Source organism: Pyxicephalus adspersus, chromosome 4 (assembly GCF_032062135.1).
Source record: "Pyxicephalus adspersus chromosome 4, UCB_Pads_2.0, whole genome shotgun sequence".
NCBI classification, from domain to species: Eukaryota; Metazoa; Chordata; class Amphibia; order Anura; family Pyxicephalidae; genus Pyxicephalus; species Pyxicephalus adspersus.
Genome location: NC_092861.1, coordinates 45,687,804 through 45,709,032, shown reverse-complemented (window position 1 = coordinate 45,709,032; position 21,229 = coordinate 45,687,804). Strand labels below are relative to the sequence as shown.

At 35.7% G+C, this 21,229-nt stretch overlaps 1 protein-coding gene across 1 annotated transcript; it reads right to left on the bottom strand.

The window, feature by feature from the left end:
- Window positions 1-1,150: 1,150 nt before the first annotated feature.
- LOC140330035 (uncharacterized) lies at window positions 1,151-13,457 on the bottom strand. Its single transcript, XM_072410396.1, has 4 exons — window positions 13,100-13,457; window positions 8,844-8,933; window positions 4,376-4,447; window positions 1,151-2,209 (listed from the first exon to the last, which is right to left on the bottom strand). The coding sequence occupies exons 1-4, from the start codon at window positions 13,455-13,457 to the stop codon at window positions 1,302-1,304; spliced, it is 1,428 nt and encodes a 475-aa protein (XP_072266497.1). The 3' UTR covers window positions 1,151-1,301.
- Window positions 13,458-21,229: the final 7,772 nt, after the last annotated feature.

Sequence of the window (21,229 nt, the reverse complement as noted above, 5' to 3'; positions counted from 1 at the left end):
ATTACTAAACTATGCCAAACCTTAGGAAAACTGCTCAGTTCTATTTGCATACTTTTTTAACATTTTTCCAAGCAAGTCAAGCAAGGCTAGGGGCACTTCTCGCTTGCTCCTGTATTGTATGAAGGTTTAGTATGAAAAGCCTAAACAATGCCCCTTCCTGCCTGATGATGAAGATTTTTTTTGTATCACTAATTGTAATAATGTAACACTAAGTAATACTTACAATAATCTAAACTCCCACATTCCTCCTCGGGTTGTACCTGGCTTTAATACTGATTCCCTGACTTGACTAAAGAATACTGTAAATGAGTATCAGGAAAATTAGACTGCTCAGTATCAGTTATAGGTTATTGACTCAAAAAGTGTAGAAATATTACCATTGGCATGGCAGCCAAAGAATGTTTTGTTTCGCCCCAAGCCTTTATCAATTATCTTTGGGTCTTTTTTGAAAGTGAACATAGAAATGACCCTTGCCAATGGTGAATATGAGAGAAGTTCATATCTTTCTTAGATGGAGCTAAAGGAAGTGTGGCTCTAAGCTTTGAGTGGTACTAGTGCTCTGACCTCCAAGTCATGAAAGGCTGTTCTACATTGTGTATCTACAATTCATTTTTTAGGAACTAATGATATGCATATGCATTCTTTTTAAATTGTTTTAGTGGACTTTTTTCAACTTATTATGACATCAATGTATCCTAACTTAGTGACTATATTTTGATGCCACTATGGATAAACAATGCATTTCTACCTCAATCCATTCTAGATGTCCATGATCATTAACATTTTAGGATTCCCTTTCCACCTAAAACATTAAATATGTCTGCAATTTTACATGATGTGTAAAGGATGTGACTGAATCTTTTGTCATATTTATTTTTACCTAACTATAATGGTAAACTCAACAACTCTAAGCAACTCCTTAAAATGGCAGGTACGCTTTTTCCAATATTTATTTAATTTATATACATTTTATTCCTGAATTATTTGGAAAATGTAAAAAAATACAACAATAAACTTACTTTCCAAAATGATTTATTGATAAAGATATTTATTTTGTTTCACATAGGAAAACATTACTGCAACTGTATTCACATCCATCATTGTGTTCTATCAACTGCTGACATAGTTGATTGGAAATAGCACAGCACATACAGTTATATATTTTAAATTTGGATGTTTACAATGATCTTTCTCAGTACACATAGACATTTTAATAAATTGACACTTCAGTTATTAAATATATATATCATATTGTGATACAAGTTTACTAAAACAATTACCTTCAAATAATTCTAATACATTTAGGCTTGAGTTGGCTGTATCTCTACATTGTCATCTGGGTATAAAAGGAAACCTGTAAATATGCTGTCATCATCATTGCTAACATAAAGGCCATTCCAGTCCCTGGAAACCTCTAACCACACCTGATCCCCAGCATTTAATTTCAAAACTAACATTGCTGAAGCCTGGTCAATCTCTTGTCCATAGAGTGTTTCACGACTTTTGAACATCTTTTTATTCTGTGCAACAATACTAATCCGAGCAGGACGCCCTCTGACTGTCACATGAAATGCAAAAACATAGGTTCCTGGAATAGTACAGTTAAATTTTCCTGTTGTAGGATTATATTCTTCTTGCTCATTGTACAGTATTCGATCAAATTTTACAGGTGTATTGGGAGCAGGGAAAGGTTTTGACAGGCCTGCAGTGAAGGCAGATTTTATTGGTTTAGGATTATCACCTTTGGAGCCTTTTAATCCTCTAGACCCTTTTTTTCCAGGAGCTCCACGAACTCCTTTCATGCCGAAATTCCCTTTGGAACCTATAGGACCTATTGGGCCAGTTGCTCCCATCTCACCTTTGTCTCCTTTTGGTCCAGGTTCTCCTTTCTCCCCTCTCTCCCCTTCTAAACCTGTCATACCATTCAAACCAGCATCTCCTTTAATTCCTTTATCTCCTTTCAAGCCTTTCTCCCCAATCTCTCCTACTTCCCCTTTTTCTCCTAACTCTCCAATATTTCCTTTTTCTCCTAAATCTCCTTTCTCACCCTTATCCCCTTTCTCACCATCCATCCCTATTATACCTTGCTCCCCTTTTTCCCCTCTGTCTCCTTTTGTGCCATTTTCACATAAATCTCCTTTATTTCCTTTTTGCCCTTTAATGCCAGGGAGTCCAACATTTCCTTTTTCTCCTTTTTGCCCCATTTCACCTGAAAGAACAAACAAACACACTCTTTTATTCAGTTCCATATTTTTTTTAATAAATATTGTTTAGCATATGCAAAATAGGAAAAAATAAAGTTAAGAAAGCAAAATGTCCATGCCTTAGGATCTGAATGATACCAGGACAGAAAAAGTGTATTCCAAAGGAGAGCAATGGCTTCCAACATTTTTTACCTGACAGTTAAATGCAAAACATTATCATATGAAATGAAAAAGGGTTCAGTTTTCTTACTTATTCTTATTATTACAACACATGACAAACATTTTCACCTAAATAACCAGGATTGGTTGCTATGCTCAGTGCAGTTACTCTGTGTAAATCCTTGTTAAATAAGCTGGAATAAATACTTTCCTAATATTGTATGTGCATTTAATTACCTATTTTTCGATACATTTAGTTTTCACTTTCTTTAATGTAATGCACACATGTGTAATGACTCTCCGTAAAGTCATTACTTTGTATATCTATGAGCACATTTTCCAACCTAACCATCTAAAGAGTTGATGTTTATTCATAAATCATTTATACTATAATAAAATAATTTTAACAAAAAATAATTGTCATGTATGTAAGCTTAGGTTTAGACCACTGTGTTATAGGTAAAACATATATTGTCAGATGACAAAGGCTTTGCAATCACTAGGATTGTTGTCAATTAATGATCCATCACAAACAAGCTTGTACATATTCAATAAAAGTTCAAAGAAAAGTGAAGTGCCAATAACCCATACCAGCCAGTTAGAACCTATCCATCATTAGTATGCTTCTCTAAAGCTAACCACACTCCCACAGATGTAGCCATTTGACTTTTATTCCTTTTGCATATTGCAATAATCTATTGGTTTCCAACCAGGGTTCCTCCAGAGGTTGTTAGGGGAGCAATTAGCTATTTTTGCTTCTTAGATTAGTTTAGGTGACACCAATGATCATAATATGTAAAAGGGTTTTATCTATATGGCTATCTGTATGGATGACATTTTTTTCCAATGGCCAGTAATGAAGTCATTCTTCCTACTGACCAGCACACTAATATACTGTGATTTGTTGATATAGTACCTATACCAGGGGTTCCCTGAAGACCTAAAAGTTATTTCCCCCATATAAACATGGTCAGGAATCACTGCAATAATCACATCTAGGGGAATATATACATGCAACATGTCTAAAAAATTATGTTATCAATCCTTGAGCCCAACCCAATTGATTAAAACAAGATCACGCATGACTGAAAATATCTTCATTCAACTAGCATCTACTTGATCACAGCAAGAACAAAGAATGAGAAAAGTCTTAGTAACTGATTTGCATCTAATTTCGATTCAGCAAACACAATTTTGGCTTAACCGGTTGTTTGATAGTTCAAAATACTTTCTTTCCTAAAAAAAACAATTAAAATTCTGGGCTCACTAAATTAAAAATAGATCTCCCTGTAAAATCTACAAAAACCATGAGTATGCAAACTTAAATGCTCAATGTTCATTAATAATTGGTTGATATGGGTTACTGACTTCACACAACATCACCTCATCTTTTTATATTGTAAAACTCATCAGTGTAGGACACAGCATATTATTTTATATCTGTTATGAGATTAAGTCTTTAAAGCAACATTATTTAGCAAATAATATCATTAATTTGCCATAGCTTTCTCAAATTAGAATGTCACGCTTACTAGTGAAGCATACACATTATTAAGTGTGGCCTGTTCCTCTAGTGATGAGTGGACATATTCCGTAAAGCTACAGTAATTAAAATGTATTTAAATAGCACCAAATTTAGCAGCAGACTCCAGCAGCATCTGTGTTCCTATAATTGCTATACAGTTATTGAGAACACATACTGCATTCTTTGCCAGAGGGAACAAGTATAACAATCTGTTAAAGGCCTTCCCCTGGCATCAAACAGGTTAAATCAATTATTTAAACAGTGTTTCCTAATCAGAAGCACATGTTTGCTCTCCAGTCACACAGACTACTTCCAATGTATGCCTGTCTACTACCTGCAGTATGTATGTACGCTTCTGATCTCTGGGGGGATTTCTTCTCCTTCAGCACAATCAATTTGAACAGAAGTCACCGGAGCAGAGTGTCATTATAAAAGAGGCAGAATGGGAAACAGACGAACATAATTGTACATCATTCATTATCATTACCGGTTTCTCCTGACTTTCCTGGGAATCCTGGAATCCCATTTGCTCCTTGGTCACCGTGCTCACCTTTCTCACCTACATATAAACATCTGCATTAACGGTATCCACAGTAAGGACTTCAAGTCCCTAAAGAACTGTAGGCAGTGAAAATGTAATTATAGAACTCTTAAAAATCAAATTACATTAAACAAATCATTACTAAAGCAAACAAACAAGAAAAGGACAACAAGGTGACATTAACAGAATGTAATTCTTCTTCAGTGCAGTCCCCTGCTTTCACAGCAACAGGATAGGTTCATAAGTTTCCCTGATCCCTATAGAATAATATCTGAGATATATATAGTTACGCATGTCTTAAGGGAAATGGTGCCCACAGCAAAAATGCAGTACCATGTATTGCAGCTGCCTTTGAAATTATGTGAAAATATTTTCCGCATAGAAACTAAAGTATTGCATTTATTCTTTGTTGCTGTCCATACTTCTGTGCTGAATTGTATCTTTACTTATTTTATTTACCAATGTCTGTCTATTTTAGCCTCTGCCTAGCAAGCTCCAACATATGTCTACATTACTATTCAATTGCATAGAGAAGCCCCTTTAAATAGTATATATAGGATGTACACATATACTGCTTGGTCAAAGTCCCCAAGCCTGTAGGGGCAGTGTTTTGATCTGTTGGTCAAGTCTAGGTTCAGCAAGGTTGTGTGCCCCAAAAATATTAGGTCAGTTGACTACCTGAATATTTTGAATGATCATATATTTCCATAATTTTCCAAGTTGACAATGTTAGAATTCATCAGTCTCAAATTGTGAAAGAGGGATGAGTCATTTTCAAAGTTGGATTGACCATGTTACCCACATTTGAATTATTTGGGGTGTGTTGGAGAAGAATTTATGAAGCAGTTTGACTCTCCCATTATTACTACAAAATCTTAATAAAAAAATATTGCATCTTTGGATAAAAATAAAGGTTATGAAACTGCATGGCTTGTCAGAAAGATACAATGGCAGATGTGTATGGTAATCAAAGCTAAAGGTGGACCAGTGAAATAGTGAGGACTTTTTATGGATAGGCAGTATATTTTAAGTGGACCGTTTTGGATATGTCTCGGTGTTTAATATTATTATTTGGTATCTTTAGGGCTGTTTTTACCATGATACTTATAGATTAGTGCCTGGGACAGCTCCAAGCTCAGAATTTACACACTTTGATAACACTGGACATTTGTGGGGGATGGCAAGAAAAGTCCCTTTATTCTTCAGATAACATGAAACCATATCTTCTTTCTCTTGTTAGTTGATCTGTACAGCTGAAAAGTTGTCCCATATATAAAGAACACATGATACTTGGTACAATACAGTGGTGTATTCATGCAGTAGGTGTTAATAATGATCATATCACACTAGAGATGAAGCTTGTATATCATCATCCAGTTGTGCCTAGGGCAGCGTGATGTCTAAATACAAGCCTGGGAAATTACATCATCCAATTCTGGATCCAGGAGACCACCATTAAATCCTTATCTTTGTGTTCTCCATCTATTCCTATCATAGAAATCCCACAACATATAAAATCTATTTTTGTACTTCAATATAACTTTTCCTAATGTATCAGTAGATACTAGCAGGATAACACATAGTTCAGATTAACCTTAATCTTCTTGTATACAGTCATGTAATAGGATCATATGTGTCATCAGATTAAAGCATATTCAACCCAAAACCAAAAGTGAAATATGTTTCAGCTTATTTCCCTATATAGGAAAAATATTGTAAACCAAATTCTCTGCTAGCTTAAAACAAAATACTCAATACCAACACCAAGATTTTGACATCTAATCAAAGCTTTCTTTCCCTAGGATATTTTTCCCCACATTGGAACTCCCTTAATTGGGATACCCTTTGGGATACCTATATTGCACACCTTTCCTTGTGATATCAACTACCAATTTTGGATTCTCATATCAGCTCTAAATTTTAAGTCTCTATCTCCCCTGAGGAAGCCACGCAGCAAAATGCATCAGGAACAGAGACAACCACACCTAATCAAAGTAGATATATATACTCATGTACTTTTACTCTGTCTAGTGCCACCATTGGTCTAAGAGTAATTATGACTTATTGGGCCTGTTTTATAAAAGCTTTCCATGACTGGATGATACAGAAAAGCTGGGTGATACAGAAAACCTGGAATGGATTCAGTCCAGGACTGCAAACATAACAAATAGCAAACAACTTTTAAGAAACCCATTACAGGTTTGCTGGATCACCCAGTTTCACTGATAAAAGTGTACCCTCTTCAGTCTTGAAGAACTTTTATAAATCAGGCCCATTGTGTGCCTACCGTACATAAGTAAAACTCAATATTGTTTGCCTAAAAAGCCTCTCTTTGTCTACTCTTTCTTTATACATTTATTTCCCTATATGTCATGACTGCATTAATTTTTTTTGGATCTGGAGATCCTGTGAATAACACTCATAACACAACACCTTTCATGTTATATCCATGGGTGCAGCTGTTTGTTACATAGGCTGGGCTTAAAAAATGTCCTCCTTCTCTTACCTTGGTTATATGGTACATTGATAGGACTGTCATTCACATTTCTTTGTGTTTTCTTTTCAGCTCACAGAAAGCAACAGGAGCACCACAATTCTGGCCAAATCAACAAGTGTTTTCTGTACTTGCTGTTGTTCTTTCCCTTTAGCAGTGCAGTCTGATATTTAGCATCTCGGCACCCCCAAGGACATAACTGTGTATGACGTCTGGCTTTGTATTCTGGACTTGCCTCTGCTGGAATATTTTGTACTGCATCATCTGTGGGTTCCTGGTCCTCTGTCAGTCCTTCCCCAGATGCCATCCCTTGCGCACAGATGTCATGGGAGCAACCCTGTGCTGGGATAGCGCATCTTGCCCCCTGAGGCTGGGAGGGGGCTTGTCATAGGTGAAGAGCACAGCGTTAGATTGGGGGACTGGTGTCTGGAGAACACTGGTGCTAGACCACTATCCTATTCATAATGCATAGTTACCTTTTTGTGGTCGAATTTGTTTTGCCAGTGTTTCTATCACAGGGGCAGACACTTTTTGATTTAGCGTTACTATATTTTTTGTTTTTGTGAAAGGTTTACATTTATATATTCATTTTTATATTATTTAATGTCAGTTCATACCATATACCAATATTACATTACAAATCTTTTGATTTCTCCACACTTGCTGGCTGTGCAGATATAAAGTTGAGTAATGCCAATTAATGAACTAAGTCAGTTTACTTAGTCACTTGCTATATTTTTTTTTTTTTGTATTCTTTCTTGTTGTTTCTGAATTTGGCAAAGGTTTCGGAAATATTTGAACAGGGAGTAAGAGGTAGGAGACTGAATATTACAAGTAATCCTTCAGACTGTAAGAAACATCTCTAGTTACTGTTACTGAAAAAACCAGCTTATGAAAGGATGTTGGCATTGTAGAAAAAACATTAACTATAAAATAAAACTGAACTCCAGGTAGCCAACTAAATACACAATTGAAATATGTATGTAAACTGTCTTAACATTTTAATTCTGTACAGGTAGTCATGTAATCCAATCAGGCATCCCTTCCAGTCAGCATGGTTTATCCAGTCAGAGCCATTAATCAGCTGTGATACATCTAATGTTTTCCTAATCATACTGCATACACTGCTAAAATGTTTATATTTTAGGTTTTGTACTAAGAAGTCATTACCACATTCCCTAAATAACAATACAGGGTATATAATGAGATTTAGTTACCTAAGGATATCAATAGGCTGTTCAATTTGGAAATTGAAATATTCCCATCCAAGAGATTATTTGGCTTCCTGAATGTGATAAAAGTTCACTATGTAAAGAATACCCAATGATGTGCAAGTAAATCTAAAGAAACAGGATTTTTGCTTGCAACATGATTGGATGACTGAAGTCAGCAGAGCTTCACCTCCCTCACTAAGCTAAGTGACTTTTCTGAACAGTCCACATTTCTTTAGTAAATCAATCCCAGAGTTGCTTTTAGAGGGTCACAGTGTGTGTTGGGACCTTCCTTTTTTTGGAAAAATCCATTATATCATTCTGCCATGCCGTGCATAAACTATGAGGAGAATGTGAGTCTCTTTCTAAAGTTAGGGCCTGTGATCCAAAGGGCTCCACATGGACATATTTGATAACTAATATAGGTATGACAAGGTGCCTGCACTTCTGCCCCCTTCTTGCATTCCTAAGCTTTTGATTTTAGGTCAGATTCCCTATGACTGATAACATAACTAGTTCTCCATCTTCTATGATGTTCAAATTGTAGCACAACTGGAACTGAAATTTAATGTCCCCAAAATAATACCACAGAAATATACCTGCATGTAAAGGCACTGCAACATCCTATAAAAACATAAAGCATGCCGTTTTATGCACTGTTTCTATTAAACATTGCAAATACAATCAATAAATAGCCATTTATACAGACCTTTATCTCCTTTATAGCCTTTTGGACCATAGGGACCGATACTGCCATGTGGCCCTGGTAGTCCTATATCTCCTGTATCTCCTTTGGGTCCTGAAAAATGAAGTTTGTTAACTATATGTGATAGGTTGTTTTCATCAAAGAAAGTGTAATTTATTTTTTTGACACCATCAATGCAATGAAGTACTGTCCTGGATCAAAATTAACATAGCGCTTTACACTGATAGAAAATATTCAGGCAGCCTGAAAGAATCATTAATGTTATTTGATCCAGTACACTGAAATCAATACATAGTCAAAATCACCTTTCATGAAATAAATGGTAGTCACGTTGAAGAACATAGCTTTCAGAATACTTTAGTCTCACTGTAATTTGACTTTTTCTTTGAGAAAGTAACAGAGAGAAAGAGAAAGATACAGATGTAATAAATGAGAACCCATTAATTCAGACCAAAATGACATCCCATATCCCTTGTGAGTAGCAGGCTTAGCCGGGTATTCATGTTCATATACTCATTATGAGTATTACAAAGCACATTTAGGCAAGTTGCTAAACTATATAACAAAAGTGTTGAATATTAAACCTGTACTGAAAGAAATGTATAGGCTGCCATTGCTATCATCTGAAAATACAAAATGTCTGTCCTGCTGATTCATTCATTCTGATGCTAATTCAGGCTAGGCATAGATTATGTGACATTTTTATTTGATAAGACAATCAAAAAACATAAAATCTATCAAGAGTTTTCACTTACAATTATATCTATGGTCAAAATTTGGCAGAATGTTCATTATAAAGTGATCAGCCAAGGTGGGGTTTTGTTGATTGGTTTACCGCCATGTTGAAATGGAAACCCCTCTTTGAGCTCTTTATAAAACAGGGAATCTGACATTCCTTCAAACATTCCCTGGTGGGAATCTATTACTGCCATAGAAACACATGATCCGGGAAGATTCCCTCAAGGGAATGTTGGCTAGAATGTCTGATTTCCTGCTTTATAAACCGAGTCCTTAGTGTTGTGAGTTTTTGATGAAATCATTTTGTATAAGTCTGTATAGTAGCTATAGGTTTTATGACTTTTTTATGTAAAATTTGTCTTGCCAATATTTCCTACATTACGTTTCTTCTGTGAATGCTGACTTGTGATAAGGTCTACATGTAAGTTTACTGTCAGATCCATGTATTCTGGTCTGTTTGTTATGCTTTAGCTTTTGCTTTGTGCAGCTGTAGGTATATTAGAAAGTTAGTGTTTGCCTTCAGCTATGACTAAGGCCAGAACCAGGCCAAAATGTGTCAGTGGAGGGCATAGCTGTTATTTTGCTTGTCCAATAAAAATTTCCAGTAATTTTAACATTGCCAGGTTTTTTATATCTGGATATTTCTGCAGAATGGTAAAATTTACCATAATTCAAGTCAATTACCAACATCTTGATGGTACATTAAAAACCTGTTTTCAGTCGCAATGATCGATTTGAATTGACTGTAATACCGGTCAAAACTAACATCAAGAGAAAATTATATAATGTGTTCAGAGCATTTCTAAGAAAAAGTATTCAGACCAGGAGTTTTATTTTTTTACATACTTTTCTAGGCTTAGTAGATGTAACACTATACAACCATGGCATGTTTTCAGGTGAATACTCCTATTCTGTGCTTGCATATATGCCATACACATAACAATGAAAAAATAATCAATTTGACCATTTCAAATATTGCTTTCCTTGAAAAAAGCAGTGTTAGTTTCCAATGCTCAGGTAGATTAAAAACACTTCAGCACTTTATCCTTGTGTAGGGTGACTAACCTTGTATCCACCCCTCCTTTAGATTTCTGCAGGCAGCCTGTAGTGGGTGGACTATGAATTATGTACAGCATATTGATGAAGTAACTGCTACTTTTACAAGGCAATATATTGGTTTGCAAGGGCATTTGGTGCACACAAAATATTTTTTTATCCTTTGTTGCAATTAAAAATATATTTTGATGAATTGAGCTGGAGTTGAGCTTTTTTATGAGATTAAAACAGTCAGATGAACAAAATAAGAAATATTTTTATAATACAAGTTATTTTCCGAAGTCAAATAGAAATTGACTTTGGTAAAGTAAGTATAAAGTTGTTTGTTGTTAGATGTAAGTTCTTTTCCATAATATGGTAAAAAGGATGAAAATAATAATTTAGTTACATATTTTTCCTTTTCGCCAGGTGAATATGAAATATTGTGTTTCATTAAAATCCTCTTTTAAGCCGGAAGGTGGATCTTTAGGGCAAGTGTCAACTACATTTTTCCACTTTACCACTTCAGAATATTTTCTTATCCCAAACAAGTCTATGTAAATGAACCACAGACCATTGGATTCCAATTCATGTACTCCAAGCTCTACTTTTGCTGATGTATAGAAAACTCACTAACTAAAACTAAAATGTACCTACAGAAGTGAATGACTAACCCATAATCAAGCAGTTTAAACCAAAAAAATCAGTTGTTTTCCTTTAAATAAACTATTGATAGTTTAATAATAGCAGGTTACTTAAAGTGTAACAAAAGTTCATTTTTTAAAATCTGCAGTCAGGCAGGTCTTTATTGCAGAATTGGAAAAGTTATGTCCCTTTTTCTAACAAAAATTCTGCCTGCCTGGCTGTTAGGACTAAATGGACTCCAGCACACCTTCATCGGAGTTATGTCATTTAGGCCCAGACAAACAAGATGGCCAAAGATCAAAACAAGGAAGGGAAGGAGGAAGAAGATGGTGGTGACCTGTGACAGTATAAGGACTGGAGAGAATATTTAAAAAATTGCGATGAGGCAGGAAGGGTTGTTTGATTGCAGAAGGGACATCACTTGTCCCTTATGCATTAAAGATCTTGCTTGATTACAATTATTAAAAAAAAGGGTTTAGTTCAGCTTTAAGCCCAGACATAAAAAGTTCTTTTTAACTCAATTATTTAGCCATTTCTCCAACTCCATACAGCAGACCAGTACAACTATGAAAAGGAGCATTTGGAGTTGTTAGCTGGTCAGGAGCTTTAAGCTGCTCAATAACCTTGTATATAGTGCTAGAGGATCTTCTAAGCCTGGAATATTATATCACAAACAGAACTTCACAGCCAAAGACATAATGAGCTATAAAACTGTTGACAAAACAAATTAGTGTCTGGTAATTTTCTATGAACTATAAGAAGAGACTCATTTCTTTTATTAGACCATCATATGGTTTACTGTGTACAAGATTTCAGATCTTGCGAGCCCTGAGAACAGTATGTTTCAAAAGCTCGCTCTCTGCAAGTGATTTGTAGAACCAATAAAAATCCTATTTTTTTTCATACACTAGTTTCAAAACGGCTGCAGTAATGGAAAATAAAGCACAAGCTGAATTATCAGTCAATGAGCAATATAATAAGTCATTATAGATCCTTTCAAATTAAAGAAATTTTTTCATGTATATGCATTATGTTTGCAAAAAAAAAGCATTGGGCTGTAATAACAGCTTTCTTTGTTCTAGAGAAATCTATTATAGAACACCCTCAATAGAAGGTTACCTTGCCATTGAGTTCTGAAAATGTGACTTTTCTGTCAATTATAAACTTAAAAATACAATCAGCTACTTTAACTGTTCTTTGTTATTTGATATTTTCCTAAATTTGTATTTTTTTCAAAAAAGGTTTTAGTTTCTTCTTGTTACCTTTAAGTAGTCATCTTTCAAGAGAATAATGTACCGCCCCGTACACATAGTTCAAAACTAGACATGAGAACCCCTCCTATCCTAGACCCAGGCTGTGCATGGAGCTTGAGCCTTTGCATGTGTAAAAATTAATCTCTACTCTTCCAACCATGAATCACACACCTGCTAGTTAGCTTTTCAATGCCAAAACCTCTGTGGTCACCAAAGGGACTTGGCAGTTAAATGGCAGAAGTAGGGCTTGCCACAAGAGGTGGGGACTTTCAACTTTGGCCAGATGTTGAGAACCAAGTACAACCTTATCATAGAATTTAAAGGGTGGTGGTGACACAGGGACTGATCTGAAGACTCACACATGTACTGCAAGTACCACCAAAAGTACACACTTTAGCATTTGGGTTTTTGTAAGGACATTTTTAACCAAGTCAACTTTAATATAACATCGCAACGAAGAGAAGAAACCTTCTAACCACCTATGCTTGTCCTGTCCATTAAAAACATGACATCTGTCTAATTTGTTTTCCACTCCCATATTTTACATATATGAAACACTATAATAAAAAAACACCTTTCTTGCTTTACCTGGAAGTCCAATTGGTCCTGGATCACCTTTTGGTCCTGTTACTGGTGTACAGCAGTCACAACAATTAAAGAAAAAATCGGCTGTTTCCAGAGTGAAATTATCAAAGGGGTAGAGAGTAGTAGAAGTCCTGAAATCAGGGTTTAAAGTTGCCATTTCAGTGGTGGTGTCACTGGTTTCAAGCATGTCAGTGAAAACAGTCTCCTCCGTTGGTGGTGCAAGTGTTGTCTCGAAATCATTCACAACCTCCATGTTGTAAACTTTTTTAGTGTACTTTGCTGGTGGTGTTGTCTTCGCTTCCAGATAAACAGTAGCAACCACAGTTATAAAAGTTGCTGTGGGCCAAGATAGAGTTCCCATTTTTTATCTGTCAAAAAGAGAAATAGATGCATTATTCATCTCCAGCTTCTATATTTCTGTCAGATTCCTTTTAACAATATGGTATTATGGAAACTAGATTTTAAAACGCGCATACACTATGCAAGGTCTTTGTGCCAATACCATCTGTGATCTTCTGCCTGACACTTCCAGCTAGGCTGCTTATTGCACTTTTGGATTTACAGTGTTGAAAAGCTAGACCGATGTAGACAAATGTGTCCATTTAGAATTACAGTAATGCTGAAAATGTACCCAATCCTGCCATTAAATCGCTGACTGAAAGACTGCTTCTAAATCTACGCTTAAGAATAAAACTGCATAGCAGGAAGGAAAAAGCTGTGCAGTTTATGAACACATTCAGAAAGCAATAGTATTTTTAAAGTTTTTGCTGAGTTAGTAAACTGTTTGCATACCATAATACTGGGATATTGCCTTGAATTTAATTACATCACAGATAAAAGACAAATATGTGTATGTATATAAATGCATCTATGTTTCATCTACTAGATATACAGTGCTGTTCTGCCACTTAAAGTGGAACCAAAGGTGATGTCCCTTCTGCAATAATGTGACTTGAGCTGCACATGTGCAATGTCAGCTTTAGTTGCCAGGAAAACCCGCCAATTCTGGCTTCTCTTGCGTGAGCTGGTTTGACGCATGGTTATGTCATCCCGGCACGACAGACAGGTGAGTTGGCCAGGTTTAGTTCCACTGTAAAGCTGTTATTAGTTCTCCAAATCATGATTTTGTTTGCTTCCTGTTGTCTATATTTATTCTCCTTGTTTTAAGCATTAAATATCATAGGGATGAGAGTATAACAAACAATAAAATGACTTTGGCAAAAAATGGTAACATTTTTACTCTTGTCAAACATAAATCTTTTGCATTTAAGTTAACTGAGAAACAAAGCCGACCTGCTCAGTTTGCTTAATTTTTAGGCTGCCATTGATCATTTGCAGATGACTTCATTATTTTATTTGCTGGAAATGAATGGTGCCAAATCCAACGCTGTGTATTAAGCTAGATTTTGAGCTAAACAAAAAGAAAAAGAGCCTAATGTAAATAAAATCTTCTTCAAGGCTGGTGAAGATAGACTATCATGGGAGAACCTATGTGATCCAGCAATCTTGGAATGGACCTGGTTTGCCAACTAATCTCAAATCACTTTTTTAAAAACCATTCCACTTTTTCTGAATCACCCACATTTCTCCATGAAAGCTTATCTTCTTCTGTCTTGGAGAGCTTTAGTAAATCAGGCCCAAAGTGTCTCTTCCTCATAGAGTATGTAATTGGTTATTTCTTTATGATAAAACAGTTTACTACTAACAATCATAAGTTATTACATTGCCTTTAAAATACCAGAGGAATCTGGATGAGAATCACAACTATAAGACCTAGAAGAGGATTAATCTGTTTTCAGGGTCAGGTCTGCTTTATCAGATCCTGTAAAGAGGACATGACCCTGAAAACACGTTTGGACACTCTCGGTTTATTAGTGGCAATTATTATCCCATTTTATACAGGTAAACAGAAGTATTTTCAAGTAAGATTTAATCATTTAGAGGGCTTCTGTTCTGTTCAAGAGCACTGTGGATGATTACAGCTGGATTTTTTTTCACTGAAGATGAATAAGTAGCCTCTGTACAGTGGTTTTCCTACATTGTATAGTAATAAATCCTGCTAGATCACTAAACAACCAACAGCAACAATTGCCACCTTTTTCAATAAAAAATGATCCAGCATGGAGCTTCCTGCTGGTCCTTCCTATTCATAGATAATTTTCAGCTCTATTTGTACAGCACTCTTTCATTACTACTGAAACAGGAAATGACCAGTATTGATCATTTTCCCCAAATAAATTTATAAAAAGTTTTCTTACACATATACAGGCCAAAGTGTTGCATGTTTCGGTGGTAAGTCTTCTATATGGCCACTACAGCCTTGCCTAAACAAACAGATTGGTCTTCCAAAAAATATTTAGGTTTCATAGCAAATGTAGAAGGCCTTGGAGGGGTCATCCTAAAAGATTAGTAAAGACATCAGATGAAAAGTGACAAAAGCAGAAGCAGCATCACCAGGTGATGGAGCAAATGGGCACTGAGCGGCCGGTGAACAAGACAGTCATAGGTTTAGTAGACCTGCCAGGAAGGCAACAAGGAACAAGCTGGGTCAACAACAGATGAACAGGAGAAATTTGTGGTTTGTGGAACAAGCCAGATCACCAATGAACAAGAGTAGATTTGGGTGTACAGGTTTAGGAGCTAAGAGTCTTACAGTAATTTGCAGCTAAAGTTCTGTATCTCAAAATGCCAAGAGCACGAATTCCATAACTGACCGCACTTGTCGAAGGAGAAGTTATTGGCAAATCATGCCTACGCAAATGTGTATGTGTATGGATCTAAACACAGGAGTGCACAATTGTGCTTGCATGGCTGCACACAAATCTAGGCTTACGGTTACATGCAGGACTATATGCATGTGCACAGTTATGTATTAAGGTAATATCCTGACAGCTTCCTTCTCTTCATCCATTTCTTCTGGACCAACATCCTTCTTGTCCTGACTAGACTCAATTATCCATGCATGGAATGTCTCCATGTGTTCCCTTTACTTTTTTGAATTCTTAATCCACAGAATTCAAAAAAGTTCTGTACTGTTCTGTACTGCTTCAGAGAGAGTATTAGATTTTTCATGGAAAAAAAGATAGGGGGTCTGTATATGGCTTACCAGAAATTGACTGATCTGTATCTAGCATGCAGTAGAGATGACAGTTTACAAGTTACAAGTAAACCCTTGGTCACCTAGTTCATGACATCTTGAAACTGCTGTAGTTGTAAGAGATTAACAGCAGTACTGTACATTTTGGAAGTAGCAGACATGCTTTGGGAGTCTGTGAGGGTTGTACTGGAGTTGGTTGATGAGCCAGTTCTTCCTTTGCCCTACCAACTCCTTGCCTAGTGGCACTGCTCCATAATTTCACTTGGTTGGTCTGCTCTTAATTTTTCAATACATAATAAATATTGGATGAGCCCCAACAGTCATGTCTTCATCTTTTATTATTTTGCAACAGTAGAACAAAGCGCTTGTGCCAACAAGTGACACAATTAAGAAATAGCTGTCCTGTACAAACTGTATTATTGTAAATATGAGCACAGGTAAAGCGTAAAGCCCTTCATTTTTCAGTGATTATACATTAAACTGTATAAATTATTATTGTTATTTTTACAGCACATTACCTGTGTTTTTTTGTTTTTTTTTTTTGCAAACTTTGATAATAACACTTCTTTTTGGGATATTTTCATTGGTGACAGAACTTTTTTTTATTATCACATTACCTAGATAAAACCTTTCATGAACAACTGTACAAACTTAGCTTGTTACTGCTAAAATGAGCACACAGAAAAATAAGTGTACATCAAAATATACAAACTGTGAAATTGCAAAAGAATATTTATAATAATAGCATAATAATAGATTAATTATAACAAGAATAATATTAACAAAATAACCTTTACTAACAGTGGAAAATATCACACACTAAAATGGTAGGTAGAGTGCACATTAGCTTTTTAATACGGAATATATATTGGTAAAGGCAAATACTTTGTGAGCCATTTAGCCACTCTTAAATGGGTGCCAGGATCCCCTTTCTTTCTCTCAGCCACTGATTGGATTTTTTCCAGATGGCCCAAACCATGAACAACTCCCAAGATCCTTCCTGAGATCCCTCCCTATGAATAAAAAATTATTATATACAGTGGTACCTTGGTATAAGTCCTTAATCCGTTCCAGATCCTTGGATTTTTACCAAACAGGACTTATACCAAACAAATTTTTCAGATAAGAAATAAAGGGAAAATGATTAATCCATTCCCATGAAAAAAATCCTATTGTTATTGGCATGTTATACATTGATGGGGCTGAATTAAATAATGTAAACACTGCTTAATACTAAAATACATAAATACAAAACCAATTAGATGAAATAATTGAAATTATAACCTCATTTTACCTTGCTGAGAAGAGTTGAGTGCCTACTAGGATGGTGCTGAGAAGGGAGGAGGAGGAGATGTTATGTAATTCACAGAGAGTTATAGCACGGGTTGTTCACTGAATGGTAGCAACCGGCGTACTGAAGCTCATGGGCAGTCATGGATTTTTCTCGAGTGAGTTAAGTAAGGGTAGCGCGTGGTGTTATGACTCATTTTGACCCATACAAGTTCTAACACAAAGGTTGTAAACTAAGCAAAATTTGTGGTGCCCAAACAGAACTTATAGCAAGTTGGACTTATTCCAAAGCGGACTTATACCAAGGTACCACTGTAATACATATATGTATATATTAGATATATTGCAATTGTTTCAAAGCTGGAAAGTCAAACAATTTTAGCAAAACTAAAAAGAAGATGGTTCAAAGGCTATTAGAAAAGATAGATTCTCTAAAACTAGACTAAAATACTGTCACCTTTGCTTTCTCTAACTGGTGGGTTGTTTTGTTTACTGGGAGCTTTGCAATTTATGGAAACTGCAAGCTACCCAAAATGTTGTATTATAATTTCTGCCAAATACATTCATATTTTATTGTAAACACAACCATATATTATTGTTGGGGATAGAGTAAAACATTTGCACTAAATAACCTTTCATCAGGGTCTAGTTTCAGCAAAGGTAGTTGTAAGAAACATGATGAGTAAGAAACATGATGAGTCAGTGATCAGGCAAATGGAAAGAAAAGCATGTGTGCCTTAGTGCATGAAAATCCATTATTAATGAAATGGTTAAGAAAACATGTGCAAATGACCTTTTTGGGGTAAACACATACAAATCTGCATCAATACCCACTCTAAAGAAGAAAGTGTTAATCCCTGGGAAAACAGCCCTGTGTAAAATTCATGTGATATCAGTCGATTGACAACTCTCCCTGCCCCCATATGGCACCTTTGGGCCAATATTCAGGACCAATCAAAGAAGCTCAATCAAATAATGACCGGTGGATAGGTATAAGCATGCTGATAACAATAACAGGAAAGTCCCTGGAATGTAATGCACGTTACAACCCTTCACAGCTTAATTTGATTAACGACATATACATCGCAAAGTGGGTGCTTGGCCATTTCGTATTGCAGTTTAAACTGGAACTCCTTGTAATCATGTTACACTGTTCTTTGTGCGTGATCTATTACATATTAAAATCCACTCAATGAAATTATTCCGCAATATTTGAGACAAATGATCAGTTTTTATAATATGCACACTGAGCATTCCTGAGGATCATATGCCATGTATTTATAGTTGCACCATATTTCCACCGCTTCTCTTTTTATTTTCATAATAATTCAATCGCCTCCAATTCCTCTGTGCTCATGTGAAATTAGTACTTGTATCATCTGCCTTCTTCACAGGTTTTTATGCAAAATGTTTCACGCAATGGAATTTTTATTTGGTGTGCTTGGGTCATGCATCATACATGATTCATTTTGTTTTATTTAGAATGTTTAATATATAGCAAATAACATAAGATGCATAAACCAAATGTAGCAAAATAGAAAACAGATGGAAAGATGCTCAGTGTGAGGATATGCAGAGGCGAATGCGATGACCCTTCTGAGAGCAGTTTTGAGAAGCAGTATTCATTCCAAGGGGAGAAGAAATAATCATTCTATTTCTCATATCAAAATTGAAATACATTAGTTTCATATCAGAAGCATGGCAGAGACGCCACATGTTTCAGTATCAGTGCATTATGTTCCAGTAATTCCTGCCTTCAGCAAATGTCTCCTCTCATTTTATGGAGCAGTGTCAATCATTTTTCTCTTTCTTTAATAGATTGCTTTCACTTTGATTTTCTGGAGTATCGGGTATAGAAAAAGTCATCAGAATACACTGATGTGAAGTTTTATTCCTCCTTTATTAAAAGGCAATGAACAATAATGGCTTTTAGAGGTGATTAAGCTTTAAACTTTATTGCATATCTAAATTATAAGAAAAATCTCAGAGATGTAAAAGAAAGTGAGTAGAAAACTCCCCAGGGTGCCAGCCTTGGCAATTGCAATCAAAACTGGTGCTCCTTTTTCAGTGATAAATGTAAAATTTCAGTTTTGACTGTGGTTACCAACACCAAGTATGAGAAAGGATCCCTGGATATGACATGGAAGCCAATACAAATTTACACAACTCTTTTTAAAACTAGGGCTGGTTTTATCTAAAGTTCTACTATGCACAACCTTAACCACCAGAAGAAATTGGAACATTCACTCTGAACGAGAATATAATAGGACTGTACAAAGGTAAATACACCTAATCACTCACCTAAAGGGTTTTCTAGTTTCAATAAAACTGAGTCCTTCATTGTGTGAACATAGGTTAAGAGGTTTCCTTTTGCTCAATCATTACTAAGCAGCTAGAAAACAAAACAAAATGCTTACCAGGATGTGTTCTGTAAGCTTTATTGTAATGTGCCTCTTAAAAGCAACCCCCATTCAGTACCATTTACTGATAAAATATGCTCAAAAGATTTAATAAAACTAAGGTCTGTTGAACAAAAGTGTTGGAGAATACAGTGGGTGGACATGTCCCTTTTGTCTTTTTACCTGTTCCTATATACAATATAGATTGTTAAAGCATTTACTGATCAGTTTGGCCTTGGGAATGTCTACAGTGTTGAATTAAGAACAAAGTAGAGCCCACCTTTACTTAAATAACTGAGAACAAAAGGCAACAGAAACCCCGTAAAAAAGAATGTTTTTTTGTAAATGTCACTCTTTGTGTGGATATCTTTTTAATTTTGAAAAGGGCATACAGAGAAAGATTAGCTCAAACATTTTACAATCCTGGGTCATGCCAGGAATAAGTCAGTAAACACACCTAATTACCTACTATTTCAAACCAAACTTTTAAATTCTTTGAACAGGCAACATTTTCTGTAAACGAGATTATTAATTTTAACAATAAAGAAAGAGTTGCCTTTAGTGTGTGAACAAAGCAAAAATTGTTGCCTCGCTGAGAATATGATCAAGCACCAAGCCATTGAAAGCTAAAGGCCCCACAACACTTTGAAAACAGCAGTTTTTTATAAAGAAATAACTGCTATGGCAGCAAATTATACATTTATAAAATGATGATTTGTCAGTTAAATAACTGCAGCAACTTTAAATATTATGTGAAGAATAACAGACATTGTGTACATAGGACAAGACTTGAACTTCAGTCCCTTATCAGATACACAATGTTCCCTAATTTACATGAACAAATGAAGGTAGTGTACACATGATCAATATTACTGTGGTGAACATGCTGTGATAAGCCTGTGCCAATATTCTTCTCTAGAGATGAGAGAGTCCAAGAAATCAGATTGTGTTTGAGAAGAGTTCAGGAAAGTCTCATTCCCTTGGAGTTGAAGAACCAGATGGAGCACAAAATAAAACCTGTCCCATTGACTTTTTCTTTTCTGAAGCGACTTGTATTTTCCTCCAAGTCCCTGAATGCCTGCTAACAATTCCTGTCATTGTAAATGATGTGCTATTCAGACAATTACCAGAGTTATGGAGTCTGCAACTTTACAGTTCTGACTATCAATTGAGAAACCAGCAGAAACTAGTCACAGCAGGGCTGCTGGCATACAACTTACCAAAAGGGTAGACATAAAACCAAAAGAAAATGGGATATAGACTCTTGATTCAAATCTAAGATGTATATTAATAGTATCTAGGTCAAAAACAGTATATTAGGCACATGTCTGTATGTGTATAGTATAT

Bases quoted from the DNA above. Each gene is read 5' to 3' on its own strand.
- LOC140330035 (XM_072410396.1), bottom strand. From the start codon at position 13,457: ATGGGAACTCTATCTTGGCCCACAGCAACTTTTATAACTGTGGTTGCT. The intron at 8,934-13,099 runs GTAAAGCAAGAA...TTCATTTTTCAG, and splicing joins AGGACCAATTGGACTTCCAG to GACCCAAAGGAGATACAGGA. The intron at 4,448-8,843 runs GTCTGTATAAAT...GTTTATATGTAG, and splicing joins AGGCTATAAAGGAGATAAAG to GTGAGAAAGGTGAGCACGGT.